The following is a 19,162-nucleotide window of genomic DNA, read 5'->3' as shown; positions in this document are numbered from 1 at the left end:
TCCAGGTCGATAAGGTAACTATGGCTAATTCATTAGGCCCACGGGTTGCGGAAGATGATGGGCTGCGGAATGCCATTCATTGGTGGACGGGAACTGGTCGGAGGCCTTAGCTCAGGCTGGGGTGAAGGGGAGTGTGTATGTCGGCTGACGAGTCCGTAGAGGGTCGGAGGGCTCAAGCTACGTTGTATATACTGAGGGAATTCTACAGCAGGAACAAGTATGGTGGTATAGTGGATTGGTGGTATGATAGCAATATAGTAAGTACTACTTGGTAGAGATCACCGAGATGGATGTCAATCGCCGAATGGGGAGTGGACCTCGGTACTTCCCTTTTGGGTATCGCCATGTCCGATCCAAGGGACAGTACCTTTCTGATTCTTATTTTTTGGACGATGGCAAGCCAGTTGCATCATTCGGTGCCGGCAGCGAATTAGGATAGTCGTCCCCATGCGATCGTCTGCATTGTCGGTGGAGAGTAACAATTGAAAGAGTAGGAAGATCTGGAGGCTGAGAGGAAGTGTTGGAGTCGGTCTTCTGTCCGAGGAAGGATCCCCGCATTTGGTCTCCATCTCCAGCTTTGCTCCTCGGCTGCTTCTTTTACCTCCTGTTCTCTCCCTGTGTCTTACTCTTCTTTCTTCTTCGTCCCTCTTCCCTCTTCATCTTCTCTTCAATTACTGGTCTTTACTTGGACTTCAATCCCTTCTCTTCTGCCCTAAACATCTTCACTCACCTCTTGCCTGTCTACAACCCCGCATTATGGTCAGCGCCGTTCGCGTCGCCCCTTCGGCCGCCAGCAGAGCTCGCAATCTGCTGCGTACCGTTCAATACACGCATCCTCCATCATGTCCGTGCCATTCCAATCCCAATCACCATCATCACCATCGCTCTCCCACACTATCCGACCATGTGCGTCGTCATATGGCTACCCCGGTCGACCCCTCCCGTCAAAAGGAATATGCCTTTGAAATGGCCGCCTCCAGCATTCGTTTCGGCCCTGGAGCCACGAAAGAAGTCGGAATGGACTTTGCCAATATGAAGGCAAAGCGTGTATGCATTGTGACCGACGAAAATGTCGCCAAGCTGGATGCCATGAAACAGGCGGTGGAAGGTCTGTCGCGTGAGGGGATTGAGTTCACCGTCTTTGACAAGGTCCGGATTGAACCCAAGGATAGCTCGTTCGTCTCTCCTTGCATTGCCTTTCATCAATTGCTAAATGCTAATGATAACAGTGTCAAGGAAGCAATTGCATTTGCCAAACCTTACAACCCGGACGCTTTCCTCGCCGTAGGTGAGTATCGTCCCCAGGTCATCCCTTGATCCGGCTAACGGCGCCAGGCGGTGGATCGGTCATTGACACCGCCAAATTGATGAATCTCTACACCGTCTTTCCCGATGCCGATTTCCTCGACTTCGTCAATGCGCCACTGGGTAAGGGTTTGCCTGTCAATCGGCCGCTGAAGCCTTTGGTGGCTGTGCCGACCACAGCAGGTACCGGTTCGGAGACTACAGGTACTGCCATCTTTGATCTGGTGTCCAAGAAGGCCAAGACGGGTATTGCCCATCGGAACCTGAAGCCGACTCTGGGCATCTGTGACCCGATCAACACACGGACCATGCCGTCGGCGGTCCATGCTTCCTCTGGTTTGGATGTGCTCTGTCACTCGCTGGAGTCGTGGACGGCGATCCCGTACAATGAACGGACACCTCGTCCGACTAATCCCATCAACCGCCCCGCGTACCAGGGTGCGAACCCTATCTCCGACATCTTCTCTCTGCAGGCGCTGAAGAGTACTGTTAAGTATCTCCCCCGGGCGGTTAAGGATCCCGACGACTTTGAGGCGCAGTCCCAGATGCTTCTGGCCGCTACGCTGGCTGGTGTTGGGTTCGGAAACGCAGGCGTTCATCTCTGCCACGGCATGAGCTATCCTATTTCCAGCCAGAACCCGGGCTATAAGCATGTAGGTTACTCTGTGGACCACCCTATCATTCCCCACGGTGTGTCGGTGGCAGTGACCGCGCCAGCTGTTTTCCGATTCACAGCTGCCTCCAACCCAGACCGGCATCTGGCGGCCGCGGAGGCGTTTGGGGTTGACATCTCGAATGTCAAGCGCGAAAGCGCTGGTGAAGTCTTGGGTGAGGCACTGGCCAACTTCCTGGTCCGGCTGGGCGATCAGCCTCGTGGTTTGAAGGACCTGGGCTTCAAAGCCGGTGACATTGACTCCCTGGTGGAGGGCACGATTCCACAGCAGCGAGTGCTGGCACTTGCGCCGACGCTGAACAAGGAGTTGGAGGCAGAGAGGGCCGAGCTGCGGGGATTGCTCGAAGAGTCGCTGGAGTATTAGCTTAAGTGTGTACATAGCCAATAGTCTGAAATTGCATGATGGTTCAAATGACAGTGACCAGGTGCCAAGTGCACTAATCCTGCAGCTTCCCTGCCAGCGTCCCTTGAGATTGTCGATATTCAACTGAACCAAGCCACTAGTCCAATCAGCCGACCTTGTCATGAAGCGTATCGCATCCCCGCATTCTCACCCGCATTCCTGCAGCGATCCTCGCCCCTTCCTGCTTATATACCCAACCTCGTCTCCATCATCCTCTCTGGCACGCCCTCTCCCCCCTCATCACATCTACTCACCCTCACCATGAAACACCACTACTACAGCCCATCCACCTACCTCTCCATCCTCCCCTTCCTTTTCCCCCTCACCATGTCGCACCCCCAACAACCCCTCCCACAAAATCTCCTCACCACCACATCCTCCGCCGTCACCAAAGCCGGCAACCCCGTCTTCCCGGGCTGGTACGCCGACCCAGAAGCACGCCTCTTCAACGCCCAATACTGGATCTACCCAACCTACTCAGCCGACTACAGCGAACAAACCTTCTTCGACGCCTTCAGTTCCCCAGATCTCCTCACTTGGACCAAACACCCCACCATCCTAAACATCACGAATATCCCTTGGTCGACGAACCGTGCCGCTTGGGCCCCGTCCGTGGGCCGCAAGCTCCGCTCTTCTACCAACGCAGCAGCAGCAGCAGCAGCAGCAGCAGCAGCAGAAGAAGAATATGACTATTTCATGTATTTCTCCGTTGGTGATGGAACCGGCATCGGTGTAGCGAAATCAACCACCGGAAAGCCCGAGGGTCCTTATGAAGACGTCCTCGGGGAACCACTAGTCAATGGCACGGTGTATGGGGCAGAGGCAATCGACGCGCAGATCTTCCAGGATGATGATGGCCGGAATTGGTTGTACTTTGGAGGGTGGAGTCATGCGGTTGTTGTGGAGTTGGGGGAGGATATGGTGAGTTTGAAGGGGGATTATTTGGAGATTACTCCGGAGGGGTATGTTGAGGGGCCGTGGATGTTGAAGAGGAATGGGGTTTATTATTATATGTTTTCGGTTGGGGGGTAAGTATTCCCTTTTTAGGTTTCTGTGTGGTTGATTGGAAAGGGCATGCTAACGCAGCTTTGTTGTTGGGATTAGATGGGGCGATAATTCATACGGAGTCAGTTATGTCACGGCTGATTCTCCGACGGGGCCGTTCTCGAGTACGCCGAAGAAGATTCTTCAGGGGAATGATGCGGTGGGGACGAGTACGGGACATAATAGTGTGTTTACACCGGATGGACAGGATTACTATATCGTCTATCATCGTCGGTATGTTAATGATACGGCCCGGGATCATCGCGTGGTTTGTATAGATCGGATGTATTTTGATGAGGATGGGGAGATATTACCGGTTAATATTACGGTTGATGGTGTTGAGGGGAGGACGTTATCTTAGTTTATAACGACTGACAGAAGTAGATATTCATATGAGAGGAGCGTTGTCGATACAGTAGAACTTAAGATTTCTTAGGCCGAGAAATATACCTGATATATATTTTGAAGATGAAGATCTAGAATTTACTTGAAGCAGACATATTTCTACTGATAGTTTATGAAAGTAAGCACAGAAGGGAAGCATTTCAAGTCATGTGTCACCCGAGATACAAATCGTTGTTATAACTGCATGGAGAACCCTTTCACTGATCTCTCTTTAACAAAACTTATATGAGGTCCTGCTCAGTTGAACATCACGGCGATATACCTTCGAAGTGATGCAGCATGCAAAAGGAAAAGACGATCGAAAATATCAGCATGTGAGTTCAGGTCTTTGAGATCTTCCAAGGGTCCTCGAGAGAATCAGATAAGGAATGAGGAACAGGCAGCTAATGATCCGGTGAAGTGCCTGGCTACGGTGAATGCCACCATAAACCAGGTGCTTCTCCACACTATCCTAGCCTCGACCTACTTTCCGGTATGATATGAACCACAGGCAATATCCGTCCGTTTATCCGTGACGCGACGCGATTCAGTCGAACCAGCCGTGTGAGTCTACTCACGATAGTAACCAGAAGATTCGAAGCTGAATAAATCCCAGGAACATACCTGACCTAGCTGTGCAACCCGCGGAAGCTACATATACCCAGCAAACCCAGACGACCAGTATATAAACCCAATGCATCCTACACCGGCAATCATCTAGCAAAACCCAGCCCCCAAACCCTAGCTCAATTCACAACATACTCCAAAATGTCCACAACCGAAATCAAATACCCCCTCGAGGGAAACACACGAATCGAAATCGAGGTGAGCAAAGTGCTCGACGAAGCCAAAATCCCCAACTTCATCTGGGGTCAAGGCGTGCATCTCATGATGGGCATCAAAGATAGATGGGATACACCGGGTTGGGTAGTCCGCGATCAAGACATAAAACTAGCCGCTCATGTCTTGAGTTGTACCTTCCACACAGGCAAACCCTATTCCGCACGCACCCCCGAGGAAAGAAAAACCCCGACGCCGGGCGAATACTGCTTCGAGTACGGAGTGTTCGGGGTGCAAGAGATCCATCTTCACAAGAAGAGTAGTCGATGCCCTAGTTTCCCTGACCCTCCTTTAGATAACCCCGGCAAGAATGACCAGTATTACATGCTCACTTCGGATAGACGCCTACCGGTATCGCATATTGTCAAGGTGCGCGATATGCCGGAGGAAAGGTACTATTCCGTGAAGATGCCCGTGCCGGCGAGATATGTGGAGAATCTCGTCTTGTTCTGCGCGTGGAATCTGGCTGTGGTGGATATCCCGGACCCTTATTATGATACGTTGGTTTATCTGGCGAGGGGGATGGGGTTGGATAGTACGAATTACTCGTATGTCGAGCCGAAGGAGTTGCAACCTCCGTTTGATAGGTTCATGAAGATACTGGATCATGATGCTAGTAGACATGGCGAGGAAGGCCTTAAGAGGGATCTGTGTCATCGCAGGTCTTATCGGTTCCTGTGTGAGATTCTCATGGAATTGAGGAAGATGAGACAGGTGCAGCGGGATATGGATCAGTCGCTACGCTATTGGCCGCCGATGGAACGGGGGCTGGAAGCTAAATGTGAGGCTATGGAATTGGAATATGAAGATCTGCAGGACCCGGACGAGACGCCGATGCTTCATCATGATTTGGTTGCGGTGTTGGCTAGTAAGAAGTGGAGGTATTCCCCGGTTGAGTGTGCTAGCACGTAGGTGCCATTGACTGGGATATAGTCTATGGCGAATAGCTAGCAATGAAATAAAACTCCTTCCCCATCTATAATTCCAACAGAAGTATACATCACCCTAGAATATAAAGAATGCACCCCAAGATCCTAACCCACTTCCCTCCCCTCCACCAAATCCCACATCGCAACCCTACCCCCTCCACTACTACTACTCCTAAACCACCCCTCCCCCTCTTCCTCTCCGCAAACCCCATCGCCGCATCCCTAATAACCCTCCAGTCCAACACACTCCCCTTTCCCATTACCCCCTTTCCATTCCCAATCCCATTCCCACCATCCTCATCCCTAAATCTCTCTATCGCCCCCTTCACCCAAGAAACACAATTCCACCCCACCTCTTCCTCTCCCTCTACCCCCTCTCCTCCCCCCCACAGGAACCGGAACCCCCCTGAGTATCTAAACCAACCGTCCCCGATCCACCACCTTCCCAATAAGTACCCTTACCAAAACCATCGTGTCGAGCGTGGTACTGCGCTCTTCGAAGGTTCATTTGAAGACCATCCCTGTCCCTGTGGTGTTGGGGGTGGAGATGGGGGTGGGGAGTTCGCGCGCGTGGAAGGTTGTTCCAAAGATCATAGGTTTGGTTTTTGGGGAGGGGTGCTTGTGTTTGGGGAGGATGGTTAGGGACCAGTGATATCTATTTTATCATATCATTGTCCATGTCTTTGGTTAGTGGGCGATGAGGGTAAGTAGGGGAGGGAGTGTGTTGTGTTGGGTAGTGACTACTCACATATCTTCTTTGTCGGGCATCTTGGGACGGATTCCCCCTCCGCGGGCGTGGAGGGAGATGTAGAGGCGGGGTTTGTTTGATGATTTCATCGGTGTAGAGTGTATGAGAGGGGAGATGGTGGAGGGTGGATTGTTGGTTGAGAGGTGGGAGGTTTACAGTAAGGTACTAGGTTTGTGGAAGGTTTGATCTCACATGGATGCCCTACCCCTTGTCATCTAAAGGCTGGGGGGTAGCCGAGAGCTTTGTTTGGGTTCGCTATTAGATCTCGGTTTAATTTGCTTACCATGGAGTAGGTGTTGTGTGTAATGTACTTTGAATTGATGGTTGGTTGAGGTGTATCTACTCTACTGTACCCTGTGTGGCTAATGCTACGAGGAATTCTTTATGAGTACGAATGCAATGTATTGAATCCCATCACCCGTACCTATCGATGTAAATATTGACTGAAAGAAGCGAAGTCCGAGCACAAAAAGGACAAATCTATGTACAAGAAGAAATGCAAACTGGGTATCAAAAACATGTACAGGAAGAAAATCACAACTAAAACATCGAACTCCTTTTCTTGCTCAGCTTCGCCTCATCAGCTGATGAACGTCGTAATCGAAAGAAACTACTTTTCTTAGGCTGTAATGCCGGTGACGATGCCGCCGGTCCTGGTGTCTCCGCTGACAAGGCAAATCTCACGGCTGATTGGCGCCGCGGATCCAAGCCCGGGGCAGTCATGTACGGGCCTGCCTGTGGCCGTTGACGACCGTCTTGATAAGGATAAGAGTAATGGGGCTGGTTGGCCGGTCGTAAGGGGAGAGTTTGTCCGGGCTGCTGGGGACGAGGAGGCAGCGATGGCGTCTGTCTGTGTCTGCGTACTTGGTCTTCTTCTTGTCCGTAGAGCATTTGGAGACGGCGAGTTTCCCGATCGATTTCGGCTTGTCGCTCTGCTTTGCGTCTGCGACGTGCCTTTTCCTCTTCTTCGAGCAGTTGCTGGGTGCGTCGCTCTTCTTCGCGTTGGCGGTTCGATTTAGTGGGCGGCTGTTGTGGTGGTTGTGTTTGTGGTTGGGGTTGCGGTTGGGGCTCGGGCCTTGGTTGGACGGCATTTAATGCTCCTGATGCTGCGGGGACGGAGGGGAGGGGCTTGGAGTTTGTCTTGGTCGGGGAGGGTGTACTCGACATGTGGGCGGGTTTGGTAACGTGGAATGCGTCTTTCATCGAAGTAAAGTATACATCGCGGATGGTAATTGCGCCAAGGAGGAGAACGACTTCGAGGCCTTTGAAGTCTTCCATTTCCACGCGATAGAGGTTCGGTTCGTAGAGGGTGAGTTCGCGGAGCCCCTTGAAGATGGATACGGTGATATCAGGCTCTTTGCTTTTGGTCTTGGATTCTGGAATTGTGGTCGTCTTTCCGGACAGGAGACAGGTCAGGTCTTTGGACAGTTTGCTATCCTTGCGCCAGGTGAAGCGCAGTTTCGGGGTGGTATCGGCAGAGGCTGGGTCAGGGTGGGTGCGGTCGAGAGTAGATGCGGAGGGCTGTCGGAAGCTGTGCTGGGGCATCTCGAAGGTCCATGTCGCAGGGCTGTTCCAGGTTTTGGGCTTGAAGTGCACCGTCACTTGCTGGTCTGGGTTGTAGAGGTTGATGGTGAAGCGGGAAGGAAGAATAGGTTCTGGCGGAGGCGGAACGCCGCCATTCTGACGGATGGCCTCCGCGGAGAGACTAGGTTGAGTCCATTCCGGGATGATCAGGACCTCGCCGAAGAGGATGTCGGAAACGTAGGGGTCGTAGAGGGCGGAGGCATAGCGGTTCTGTGAGGAGGGGGAGGAAGGATCCGGATAGCGGAGGGAGTAGACAGGTTCCGGATCGTTTCCGTGCTGGCAGAGATAGATGCTCCAAAGCTTGGATTGCTTGTTGTGCTTGAGATAGAAAGCTGCTCGGGTTAGCAAGCGACGTCAAGTAGGGGAGTGGAGTCAAGGAGTGCTGCTGAGAAAAGGGAGACATACTGGGAAGGTTCTCGTCTAGCATTTTTAGATCTGGGCCGGATGGATTAATTCAACGGGAATCTCTGCGCGACCCGTGGTCCGAATGCCATTGGGTTTGTCTTATAAGAAATGCGAGGCGAGATGCACGAAAGAAAGGGCGATCCAAAGAAGAAAGAAAGACGTCGAGGATGAGGCCTAGTGTGGCCTCAGGCAGAGAAAAGAGTACGGGGCACTGCCCCACCGCTATAAATAACACCCTCTCCCAGGTACCGCCCGGTATTGCTATGTGCCTTGGCAGGCAATTTAGCTGGGGAGATCCATGGCGGTACGGAAAAGTACCGGCGATCAGCGTACCCAGCAGTAATGGAGTGTACTGTAGGCAGCCATCATCGGATGGTTTGCAGTTTCATATGGTATGCAGACCCCATTCAAGGGTCCCAATCATGAAGGATCTCCGGTGGTGACGAAGCTGCCGATCTCCGGACTATCTCTTAGTCGGTCAAGTCGCACTGCCTCTTTTCGAGCTTCTCTCGCAAAAGAAAAGAGTAAGCCTTGCAGGCAGATATTTTTCGTGCCTTGATATGCAGCGTATCTATCCAACTTCAATCATCTGGATTGCTACATGGGTCCGGGAGCAAGCAAGCAAGCAAGGCACAGCAATCCACTTTAGACAACCATACTCGACCATCAATGGGACTCGTCTTTGCTTCGCCTGTATAACACAGACTACTAGACCCCAGCACCGCGATGAGGTGCGAGTCCATGCTGGGGGCCTGGAGTCCGTTAGCCAAGCAGATAACGCTGACGTACCTCTGTATGGTGACGCGTGGGCAGTCATCGAATGCTCTTGGCTATTAATCAGTATGGTGCTTCGGAATCTGGAGGGTTGGATGCAGATACCAATTGTTTGTTGTTAGGTCTGGTGTGACGTGGAGCCGTGTGTGGTGAACACGCGTGATTTCGACATGAGCTCGCAACAGAGTTACTCGATGCATGATTGTGAGAGAATTACTAGAAACACAGTGCTGGTCAATGGGTGATGCGCTTCGTTGTTGTCTGGAGAAAGATCAGTGATCACTGCTGTTGGGTTCGTAGAACCAGAGGGAGGCGTATCAATAAGATATGGCAGCCAGTATGGTCAGTAAGCATGTCGGTGGATGAATGTCGACGCCACAGAAGACCTGGCATGTCTATGTGAAATACGAGCCCAGTATATGCATCAGAAGAATCAAATTGTCTTTGAAAGACCATCCATTCATGCCCAATGAATGCTATGCGATGACCATTCTTATAGATCTACCTGCAGTCGATTATCTATGCACTCCATTGTACAGCTCTGACAACGAGCATTGTTTCGTCATTCTGGGTAAAAAAGAGCAAGACAAAGAGCAATGTGGTCAACTCATAATCCAATGCTTCAGATCTTTGATCTAAATCTGTATATCGGCATCTCCACATCACGCTCTATACTCTACAAAGAACTGACAACAAGGGAATCTATACTCGAACACCATCCACCTCTGTACCTTCCGGCACCTTGGCTGCCTCCCGCTCTGCAATACTCAGCTGCAAGCCTTGGTCGTCCCATCCCTGAGTACCTTTCTCGTACAGCGTCTTCTGCTGCTTGCGGTCTGGCATGGGTCCAGACTTCCCGCGTCGCTCACGCGATTCAATCGTCTCCACCAGAGATGCATTGTCTCCGTCCAGTTCATATCCCTCGAGGTCATCTGTGTGAACTTCCTTTGTGAATTCGAACGTCCGGTACTCGGCGTTGACCCATCCGGTTCCTATTTCATCATTAGCCTTTGTCTACACTTGACACATGCAGTCTTTAGAAAACATACCCTGGTACTGGCTGCTATCCTCCCAATCTTCGGTGAAGTAATGCAGGAAACCTCCGTGGGTGACTATCACAATCTCCTTCTCCGGTCGCGCCTTCAGCCAGCGGCGGGCTGCCCGCGCCCGCTCCTTGATGGCCTTGTGAGTAGGTGCATATTTGCCTTGCTAAATGGTTATGCCACGACACTAGTCAGCTGAACCGAAACTATCGCCACTTGGGTAGAAGAACAACCCACCTTGTTGTTCCAACCATCATGCACCAACCCCAAGTCAATGGGAACGTTCTTCTCCTCCATCTCCTTGCGTAGCACCTCCGGGTCACTTCCCGTGTCGCAAGCCACATCACTCGTTTCCTGGGCATCAGGAAGAGCGATCAGCTTCATGTCTGGGTGTGACTGGAACACGGGCTCGAAGCTCTGCAGGGCTGTGTAGATAGTGCGACGGAGCGGGGAGGCCGTGACGAGGTCGACCTGAGTGTGGCGAGGAAAGCTATCGCGGAGTTTACGACATTGTTCGTTGCCGAGATCGGTGAGAAGGGGGTCGGGGATGACGTGGTTGGCGACGCAGAGGTTGTGCTCGCCCTAAGAGAAATTGTTAGCGACCGCGTCGGTCGGGGAGAGAGCCGGTGGATATAAAGGCGTACCTGGGCGTGACGGACGCAGTGGATAATGGGAGGCATTGTGTTGGTTGCGGCGACTGTTGACGGAGGGAGGCGAGTTAGCAGGAAGAAGAGCGAAAGGGCCGGAGGAGTCGAGGAAGGGAAGAATGGAGCACAAACGTGGGGTAGCGGGGCTCGGTGATGGACAGGGTGCAAGCTGCAGTCCTTTAGCGTCTGTTGAACGGGACTCCGTGCACGATATTCTTCCTGGAGGGATTCTGTTCAGGCTGTCGAGGACAGACGGTCGGTATATATGGGTCCCGCGAAGAAGGGCTGTCCTAAGTCGTCTGCCAATCCAAGCGGACCACTGCACACCGTGTCGCCCAACCGGTCAAATCCCTCCATCGCCATGACTCAAATGGGGGGCGAAGCCATCCGGAGCAGTGATTTCTTGCCCAGACCCGAGGCGTCCGGTCAGCGGGCTGATCACATGGATATCAAAGATTTCAGAGAGAAAACAGGAAAGAGACAATTTGATCTCCGATGATATTCCAGAGATAGACCGGGAGGGAAGAGCGAACGGAAGTCGAACTTGGCTGTGGCTGTTGTTCCTCAATACCGGCTGCCCGGCAAAGTTGCCCGACCGACCACTACTATATCCACCAGGCAACTCGGGCGACTACTCTCACCATCTACAATACATTTTACCTTTAGAATATTGGGGAAGAACGACCGCTCCGGAAATCAATTCGTCCATATGTCAGATGTGGCACCGGCCACAATCGGACTAATACTATCTATGTAAATTTGGGCATGTCACGCACGGCATATACAGCAAAGGGTATGTCCATTCCAAAAACCGAGACCATCCAAACCAGTCCCCGAAATCAAGCAACGCCAAAGCCCCGGGCGTTCTCCAACGCCTTGCTCAACTTTTCCTCTAGGACACTACGGGAGGAGTATTCCGGCAACAGGAGGCGTCCGAAGCAGGTCAGACTTGTGGGAAGGCGCTGCAACAAATTAGTACTTTTCCCGACAACATTGAAACGACATCACTTACAGCATCTCCTACTCCGTTCTTTTGAATCACAAACATGATGCTCGCGATCCCATTAACCGGTACCCGATCGCTGGCAGTGACAAACTCCAACAGCTGCGCCTTCTTCTCGGCTGGGTACCGCCGTACAACACTCCAGAAGTCCCTGATCACCCGGTGGCTGGGGTCAAACCCACCCTCATACCGCGCGTGACGCTCCAACTCCCGGATGTCAATGGTCTGAATTCCCTCTATCACAGTCTTCAGTGCCTCCGGTGTGAAAATAGAGAGGGCAGTCCGGTCGAGGCAGGTGTAGAACCCCTGAGCAAACGCCTCGAACTGAGGCCGGACAGACTTATCGGTTAGCCAGAAGATGTAGTCCTTGACAAACTGGGCACGGTTGCTGTTGGTCACCAAGCTGGCCTCCTCGGCGGGAGGTGTTGGCGACTGGGCTGGGACAAGCGTGTCAATCGGTTTCGTGGCTTCCCCGTAGGAGCCCGCTGTCTCTGCAGCCATCGAAGACGGGGGGCTGAGGTCGGCGTGATCAGCAAAATGGCGGACCTCTGACCATGGAGGCGAGTACCCAAGGGACCGCGACCCGCTCCTGGCACGGGATGGCGTGGACGACACAGGCCAGGGAGCATCTTTGTCCACCTTTTGCATGTCGACTGTTTCTACAGCCCCAAAGGCCTCGAAGCTAAATTCGTAAGTCCGCATAAATATGTCGCCCACATCTCCATCCTCCCATGTAAGTAGATCTCCCAATCCCTTGCTGAGCTCTGGCCATCCGTCCTGGATGTGCTCTAGGTGCTTCACCTTGAGTCCGAGTAGCTTGCGGTAAAAGGCAGTCGGGAAGTTAACCGGGAGCGTGAGACCATTATACACAGCCAGAGACATGAGGAGTCCAAGCAGCTCGAACTTGTACAAGGGCTCCCACGAACACGGCTGGAACCATGAGATCCGCGTCCGCGCGTCCGTCGTGAACATGCCAAAAGACGGATCCAGTGCTTCTGCCATCAGAACTCGGAAGAATTCCTGTTGAACACCACCGTGGTCAAGGCCCTCCTCGCCTTCATCCATACCCATTTGTACCTTCAGTGGCCGCATAAGCTCTCGTCTTTCGCGGCGCCAGAGCTGATTGAGAGCATCCATAAGAATATTGTCGCGCCGAACCATCAGGACCAGATATGTAGACATTGACGTCTTTAACTGTGCGAGTAAGCCGACATCATCCTGAACCTGGATGGGTCCAAAGGCCGTTTGTGTCACGTGTCTTGTCGTAGTCATAGCGGCTTCGTAGTACTTGGACATGGCCGCGTAGTTGAGAGCTCGGAAATAGATCACCAAAGCTGAAGGAGGGAAAAGGAAAGGATAGGACAATAGATGCATTGTCTTGTTGCTCGGAAGCCTACCCATCCACTCCACAGGCATGTCCAAAGGTTCCAACCTGTCGGAGAGAAACGGGGTGTGGAAGTCTTCGGGAACCAGGCCCAAACGGCTGCGCTCCTTGTACAACAGGGACAGAATCTGAACAGCACCTCCAGCCGAACTGCTTTTCGACAGTTGCGGGTTACCATCCCATTCTTTGAGGAGAAGGGTGCGAAGCCACTCAGCAATGAAAGCAGGCGCGCCAGGAGGGGGCGTATGATCCAAGTCGCCAATGGCCGCTGTCATTGCCCCGTAATGCTCGCTGAGATTGTCCACAATCAGATCCAGAACGCTACTCTTACGCTGTTTTGGCAAGTCGCGGGAGTACACCTGTCGCGCTTTTGATATTTCGTGGAACGCCAATCGCGCCGTGAGAGCGCGTACTAAGCGATCAAGTAGCCGGAGGGCCAGCTCATGCTCGAGCATATCAGTTGTTTCTACCACAAGACGGGCCCTGGGTATCGAGAGCTTTTGCATGTCTGAGCTCGTAGATACGCCCCCGGCCGCGCGCATTTGGAGAATCGCTCGCCATGTCGGTGCATCTATCTCGGGAAGAGAGCTAGCCAGGGCGAAAATGGCGAGTGTAGCAACATCAGCAGCATTGGCATCAGTAAAGTGCTCATTGCCCTCGGAATCGGATCGACGAATGATCGGTGCGCTGGATGCGGCGTTCGTCGAGTTGCTAGACGAACGGCGGGAAAGTTTACCCGACATTGAAAGCTCCTTTGGTGGGATGAATAGTGTCTCCGTAGCGCTCCAGAGACTGTGAAAGACAATATCCCGGGGGCAGATGTGGAGTAACTTACGGAGCGATGGTTGTAATTGTTGGAGATCAAGCTTAGGCTTAGATTGGCCCTCATTCATTCCGGTCGGACCGGCCGATTTCTGGCGGAATGAGAGAAGGAGTTGCTTGGTATTCCCCAATGCATAGAAGACGCTCTGTGAAACGAAGGAAAACACTTCACGCTGACGGGGAGTCGCAAAGCGCCACTCTGACTCCTCGAAGCTCCCGGTGGATTCCATGTACGTCAGCTCGTCCTTCCACAGTTCTGCCTCGTCCTCAGAGAGTATCATCATTTGCGTCATGCCGTCAATTATTTCGTCCGTCAAATGTGATAACGATTGGATACTTGAAATGGATTTGTTCTGACTCGAACTCCGGCGCTTCGGTTTCCGGGCACTAGGAGACTCTGTCTCCGGAGGAGGTTGTTCGTCGCTCTGAGGCTCGGGTTTATCGGATTCGTCGAGCAGGACATTGTTGAGATACTTCGCGCCATCCCATGAAACACGTCGCCCTTTCTTCGGCTGCTCCTGCGGAAGGGGATAATTTCCGTCTGCTGTTCTCCCCCGATGCTTCTGCGGACGATGCCGTAGGGCGGGTGGCGAAGGTACATTGTGCGTTTCATCGCCATTAACGTGTGTGTTCACAGTGAGCTTGCGGGCGGGTTTCAGCTCCTGATATGATTTCTCTTCCAGACTTGTGCGTGGGTTCTGGCGCCACTGGTCCACATCCGTGAGCGACAGTCGCTTAACCTGCTGGTTAGGAAGTTTCAACTCCAGCGCAGCCAACTGACCATTCCCATGGCGCGATGAGGGGGTTTGGGGAGTCGCAGTTGCAGACACAGTATGTTGGGGTGTTCGTTGTCGGTTTAGATTTGGCCTAGGTTTATCCGAATATGGCTGCGTTCCATCGAAATCCGGTTTTGGTGATCGAGACTCGGGACGGGTGTCTATGCGATCTGAATCCGGACCGAGCGAACTTGGAGAGCGTCGTAGAGGTAACCATTCTATCATCCTCAGCGATAGGGTATCGAACAAGTTCTGAGTGAACGACTTCGGGTCTTTCATTCGCTGTGTTGCAGGTGTCTCCTCCGGTATAGCCGCCGTCAGGTCCTGGGATTCCACACATGGAGACAAACTTCGACCATTTCGATCATTGAAGCTGGAAGAATGTACGTTCCGAACCGGTGATGGCCTTAGCACCCCATCCGCGCCAGTATGATCCCCGCTCCGTGACTCAGTACGTTCTCTCGCTGGCTCGTTCGAAGGCAAGGTACGATTCCGTCGTTTCGATCGGCGTTGATACTCCTGGGGTGAAAGCTCATAAGGAACCCGAGAGAGATTGCGACACAAACCGTCCTCCGCGTTATCCAAGCTTGCCAAGTAGCAAGCCAGTGTGCGGGCGCTCAGCTCAGTATACCGGCGGAATGGTCCCTCCGTCACGCGTTTTCGATAGCTAGCGCAAGTTGGCGTCTGACAGCCAGGGTCCTGGCAGCCGTAGAGGAGTTGATTCTTGTACCTAGAAGCGTTCCCGTCAGCGGGGCCAACGCACGCACGGCGTCATAGACGTTACCTGCGGACCAGGAGGTTGAACTGGCGACGGCGTTCATCTCTGCACCATAAAAGAACCTGCGCGGGATCCGAGACGTCCACGGTATTTTGAGCGATCACGTCGGGGGCGTTCGGAGGTAGTTTGGAGCGGTGGAACTGGGGTCGGTCGATGCCTCCATGCGAAACCTCATACGAGCTCACGGAAGCTCCGCGGAGCCTGGTCATCTTGACAGACTGCGGAGCATGCCGCAGCTAGCGATCGAGGGTAAAACAGTGGCTTGACAAAACACCCTCTTTGTTTGTAGGTCTGCGCAGCGAAGATAGGGGTCAAACTCGAGGCGAAGATGATTATGTGACTCGTTATTTCTGGGGTCTGGGGGTCTTGCGAGGCTGATATCACGAGCATTTGGGGGGGGCCTCAGGCGCCAAGACCAGCTCGGGTGATGAGTCAGCCAGTGGGAACACTAGGGAATAAGCTAGTCCCAACCCGGATAGTCCGTTCTTGCTTGTGATCACAGGCTCTCACTTGTATCTACTTTGTTACCTCCGATGTCCCTTTAGCCTTTTATTAGCTATGGTGATGATTCCTGTTACACACTGGATTGCAGAAGGCCTTACTTGGTAATCATGTTCTTGTATTCATACCGTGTTAATCACGGAGGACAAGATAAATTTTGCTGCAGAGGCAAGGGAGCTATCTCCACGGAATAAGTCCGCGCATTGACTGGTGTAAGATAAGTGCAAAGTCCATTATAAACCCTTACATGGGTCTCGACGGGGCTGAAAATGTTGTTCATGCTGTCAGCAGCCAGTGCTGATGTGTGACACATGAATCCCACAAGTCTGTGCTCTGCAGACCTCTCAACTGTCTCGGCTGCTAGACCATGATTATAGGGACATTTCCTACCAAGCTTTCCCTAGCTTTCTGCCCTCTATCTTATGGTGGTCTTGATTATCCTGGACAATGGCATCGTCAAATTATTGCAAAGGCTTTGTCTCGAGACCACCTTTCCAACTGTTAGCCCATATTCTCAAGTAATGCAGCCACGATTGGAACCGCAACACTTCCCCATAATATTACTGCAACTGAGAACAGTATTTGCCAATCTACAATCACTGTCAGACGCAACAGTTGATCATAAAGGAGTGCATTGCTTAATGGCAATATGGCCACCACTACATCGTCCAAGGCCAAAATACAGCATAAAGTATTCCATGACTATTGAAATTACTTATTATGATAGTAAGGGCGGATCGACTGCTCACTATTCCACTTCGCTGCTATTTCAGCCCTCGTCAAAGATCTTGCCACTATTTATATTGCTTGTCCCCTTATTACCCCCCTCAGCTGCGGAAGATATGGTCTAGCTTCTTGGCAAGGCATCTGAGGCATGGTAAAACTGTCTTGATGTAGGAAGTTATTCCAGTATCAAAGGTGGAGTCTTACGCTCTTCCAATCCCAACTTCAACTCTCCCGAGTTATAGTCTGGTTTGAAAGTCCGGTATTTCCAGGTTCTAGTCAACGCCATGATGTTGTGGTGCCCTCTACACTACTGACTGGGTTAGTGACCCCTCATAACATCAGTGCTGAGTTCGATGACCTTAGTGCAAGCGACTGCTGCAAGATACAACGGAGTGAAGCTAGCTAATCTGTTCTGTTCCAAATTTTGCGGGTTAGAGATAATCATGCATGTGTCCGAATCGGACAGTGGACCAAATAACGCAAGAGCGGGTTGCAACATGCACATGTATTGCAACATTAAGTACTTTCAATCTATATATCGGGCTCATATTTCTCGATTCATCCGGCACGCGCAGACTGAGACAAGCCCCCTCTTCAGCCGTATGGGTCTTTTGATCTATATCACATTCGAGGCGTTATGGTCGAGCCATAAACAGGCGATGTAGCGTGCATGGAAATATATTCCGTGTTTTAGCCCCGCAGTTAATAGTAGTATTGTCGGTCCTGGTCTTCCTTAGACAGGGACTAGCTATTTGATTCGAAATACAGCCTCTTTGATCTACTGCATAGCAATCAATCACTTAGTCCCATCCATCATAACCTAGGCCCCTGAATTACCATCTTAATCCCCTCTCCCCGTCTAGCAGCCTCCCACGCCTCCGTCGCCTCCTCAAACGGAAACACCCTCGATATGAAACCCTCGAGCACCACTCTCCCCCTCCTCACAAGATCCACCCCCAAGTCAAAATCCCCAGCTCCATACCGGAAACACCCCTTGGCCACAACCTCCTTCTCACACATCTCGGCAATCGGAAACTCCATCATCCTCTTCCCCATCCCAGCCTGCACATACGTGCCCCCCTTCTTCAGCACAAACACCCCCGTCTGCACCGCCATCTCTGCCCCCGACGCATCAATCACGACATCCGCACCACCATTATCCCTCAATTCACCCTCATTCAGTATCCTCTCAACATCCCCCTCCACCTCCAAATCCCTATCCCTGACCACTCCCCTGCCCACCCCCTCCCCAACAAACCCCCTCGCAAATCCCACCCTCCCCTCCACCACATCCACCGAGACCACAACACTAGCCCCAAACTCCCTCGCCACTGCCGCACAAAACAATCCCACCGTGCCTGCCCCAAATACCACGACCTTCTGTCCAGGCCTCACATCAGCAAGTCTCACAGCGTGAACAGCTACAGCCAATGGCTCTATCAACACCGCTTCCTCTAACTTGATGCACTCAGGCACCTTGTAGCAGAAGTCTGCAGGGACGCGGAAATATTTGGTCAGCGTGCCATGCACGAATGGCGGGTCTGCCGCGAACTTCATCTCCGGGCAGAGGTTGTATCGTCCGCTTTTGCAGGAGGTGCAGCGTCGACAGGGATAGCCGGGCTCGATGGAGACTTTGTCGCCGGGCTGGAGGGTGGTTACGGCGGTGCCGATGGCGTGGATGATTCCAGACGCTTCGTGGCCCATGGTTAGGGGGTGCGTGGGGGAGACGTATGTGGGGATGCCGCCGTGGAGCCAGAAGTGGACCTGATGGTGCGGGTGAGTATGACTTGAGGAATTTATAGGATGAAATGAGATAGATGGAGATTACATCGCTGCCGCAGACGCCGGTATGCTATGCGGATGAGGACATCATGAGGGTTATTGTCGAGGGTGGGGATTGGAAGGTCTTCGAAGCGTGCGTCGAGGGGGCCGTAAAGGAGGCAGGATGGGGTTACGAGTGCTGGGGTCCATGGTAGTTTAACTTGTGTCTGTCCAGAAACCTGGGGGAATTTTGGTATGTAGTTGGATTGGAGTCTGGTCAAATTTGTTGATCAATGGCATTCTTGGCAGTTGATGACCCCGCTTGAGATGTTCATATACAAGCTTTCCATCAAGCGTCGGCGCTCTGTCGGCCGAGGACAGTTAAGTGGATGGTAAGACTGACGTTCGTTGAAGCGCAGTCGGGGCAGATATCCAGCGGCCAGCCGTGCTCCGATAGTCTGATAGATTAACATCCTCTCTGCTTTGGTGATTCTTGTTCTGCTTTTTCTTTGGTCTTCATTTCATAATTCTCTTCCCTGTTAAAGGGTCTCAATAGAGCCCAGTCCAAGTGATACCCATTCTCTACAATTCACGTTTGCCAGTTCTCTGCATTTTCAGCGACCGGTGCAGCC

The 19,162-nt window shown here is 52.4% G+C and overlaps 8 protein-coding genes across 8 annotated transcripts; 3 read left to right on the top strand and 5 right to left on the bottom strand.

Annotated features, from left to right (window-relative positions):
- Positions 1-267: 267 nt before the first annotated feature.
- BO88DRAFT_391464 (hydroxyacid-oxoacid transhydrogenase) lies at positions 268-2,342 on the top strand (the record flags this gene model as incomplete). The annotated part of the gene is made up of 3 exons (XM_025705008.1): positions 268-1,175; positions 1,230-1,288; positions 1,336-2,342. The coding sequence occupies exons 1-3, from the start codon at positions 757-759 to the stop codon at positions 2,340-2,342; spliced, it is 1,485 nt and encodes a 494-aa protein (XP_025561530.1). The 5' UTR covers positions 268-756.
- A 366-nt stretch (positions 2,343-2,708) lies between these two features.
- Positions 2,709-3,786, top strand: BO88DRAFT_343731 (glycoside hydrolase family 43 protein; the record flags this gene model as incomplete). The annotated part of the gene is made up of 2 exons (XM_025703204.1): positions 2,709-3,409; positions 3,486-3,786. The coding sequence occupies 2 exons, from the start codon at positions 2,709-2,711 to the stop codon at positions 3,784-3,786; spliced, it is 1,002 nt and encodes a 333-aa protein (XP_025561529.1).
- Positions 3,787-4,577: 791 nt separating this feature from the next.
- On the top strand, positions 4,578-5,561 carry BO88DRAFT_426950 (uncharacterized protein; the record flags this gene model as incomplete). The annotated part of the gene is made up of 1 exon (XM_025708949.1): positions 4,578-5,561. The coding sequence occupies one exon, from the start codon at positions 4,578-4,580 to the stop codon at positions 5,559-5,561; it is 984 nt and encodes a 327-aa protein (XP_025561528.1).
- Positions 5,562-5,963: 402 nt separating this feature from the next.
- Positions 5,964-6,483, bottom strand: BO88DRAFT_406076 (uncharacterized protein). Its single transcript, XM_025707062.1, has 2 exons — positions 6,327-6,483; positions 5,964-6,233 (listed from the first exon to the last, which is right to left on the bottom strand). The coding sequence occupies exons 1-2, from the start codon at positions 6,344-6,346 to the stop codon at positions 6,083-6,085; spliced, it is 171 nt and encodes a 56-aa protein (XP_025561527.1). The 5' UTR covers positions 6,347-6,483; the 3' UTR covers positions 5,964-6,082.
- Positions 6,484-6,736: 253 nt separating this feature from the next.
- BO88DRAFT_368554 (uncharacterized protein) lies at positions 6,737-8,430 on the bottom strand. The gene is made up of 2 exons (XM_025704118.1): positions 8,316-8,430; positions 6,737-8,242 (listed from the first exon to the last, which is right to left on the bottom strand). The coding sequence occupies exons 1-2, from the start codon at positions 8,335-8,337 to the stop codon at positions 6,867-6,869; spliced, it is 1,398 nt and encodes a 465-aa protein (XP_025561526.1). The 5' UTR covers positions 8,338-8,430; the 3' UTR covers positions 6,737-6,866.
- Positions 8,431-9,759: 1,329 nt separating this feature from the next.
- BO88DRAFT_76885 (uncharacterized protein) lies at positions 9,760-11,256 on the bottom strand. Its single transcript, XM_025713116.1, has 5 exons — positions 10,912-11,256; positions 10,777-10,829; positions 10,370-10,714; positions 10,139-10,298; positions 9,760-10,081 (listed from the first exon to the last, which is right to left on the bottom strand). The coding sequence occupies exons 2-5, from the start codon at positions 10,810-10,812 to the stop codon at positions 9,792-9,794; spliced, it is 831 nt and encodes a 276-aa protein (XP_025561525.1). The 5' UTR covers positions 10,813-10,829; positions 10,912-11,256; the 3' UTR covers positions 9,760-9,791.
- Positions 11,257-11,618: 362 nt separating this feature from the next.
- Positions 11,619-15,889, bottom strand: BO88DRAFT_489161 (HECT domain protein; the record flags this gene model as incomplete). The annotated part of the gene is made up of 3 exons (XM_025712677.1): positions 15,549-15,889; positions 11,792-15,494; positions 11,619-11,741 (listed from the first exon to the last, which is right to left on the bottom strand). Exons 1-3 carry the CDS (start codon positions 15,749-15,751, stop codon positions 11,619-11,621), a joined length of 4,029 nt encoding a protein of 1,342 aa, XP_025561524.1. The 5' UTR covers positions 15,752-15,889.
- A 1,693-nt stretch (positions 15,890-17,582) lies between these two features.
- On the bottom strand, positions 17,583-18,830 carry BO88DRAFT_444910 (NAD(P)-dependent alcohol dehydrogenase; the record flags this gene model as incomplete). Its single annotated transcript, XM_025710157.1, has 3 exons — positions 17,583-18,533; positions 18,638-18,729; positions 18,770-18,830. The coding sequence occupies 3 exons, from the start codon at positions 18,828-18,830 to the stop codon at positions 17,583-17,585; spliced, it is 1,104 nt and encodes a 367-aa protein (XP_025561523.1).
- Between the last annotated feature and the right edge of the window lie 332 nt (positions 18,831-19,162).

Source organism: Aspergillus vadensis (assembly GCF_003184925.1).
Source record: "Aspergillus vadensis CBS 113365 unplaced genomic scaffold BO88scaffold_16, whole genome shotgun sequence".
Lineage (NCBI taxonomy): Eukaryota > Fungi > Ascomycota > Eurotiomycetes > Eurotiales > Aspergillaceae > Aspergillus > Aspergillus vadensis.
This window is presented reverse-complemented; position numbering and strand designations above follow the sequence as displayed.

Excerpts from the sequence above, each read along its gene's own strand:
- BO88DRAFT_406076 (XM_025707062.1), bottom strand. The coding sequence starts at position 6,346 with ATGCCCGACAAAGAAGATAT. Across the intron at positions 6,234-6,326 it reads ATGCCCGACAAAGAAGATAT|ATATCACTGGTCCCTAACCA; the intron begins GTGAGTAGTCAC and ends ATGATAAAATAG.
- BO88DRAFT_368554 (XM_025704118.1), bottom strand. The coding sequence starts at position 8,337 with ATGCTAGACGAGAACCTTCCCA. Across the intron at positions 8,243-8,315 it reads GCTAGACGAGAACCTTCCCA|CTTTCTATCTCAAGCACAAC; the intron begins GTATGTCTCCCT and ends TAACCCGAGCAG.
- BO88DRAFT_76885 (XM_025713116.1), bottom strand. The coding sequence starts at position 10,812 with ATGCCTCCCATTATCCACTGCGTCCGTCACGCCCAG. Across the intron at positions 10,715-10,776 it reads ACTGCGTCCGTCACGCCCAG|GGCGAGCACAACCTCTGCGT; the intron begins GTACGCCTTTAT and ends AATTTCTCTTAG. Across the intron at positions 10,299-10,369 it reads ATGATGGTTGGAACAACAAG|CAAGGCAAATATGCACCTAC; the intron begins GTGGGTTGTTCT and ends ATAACCATTTAG.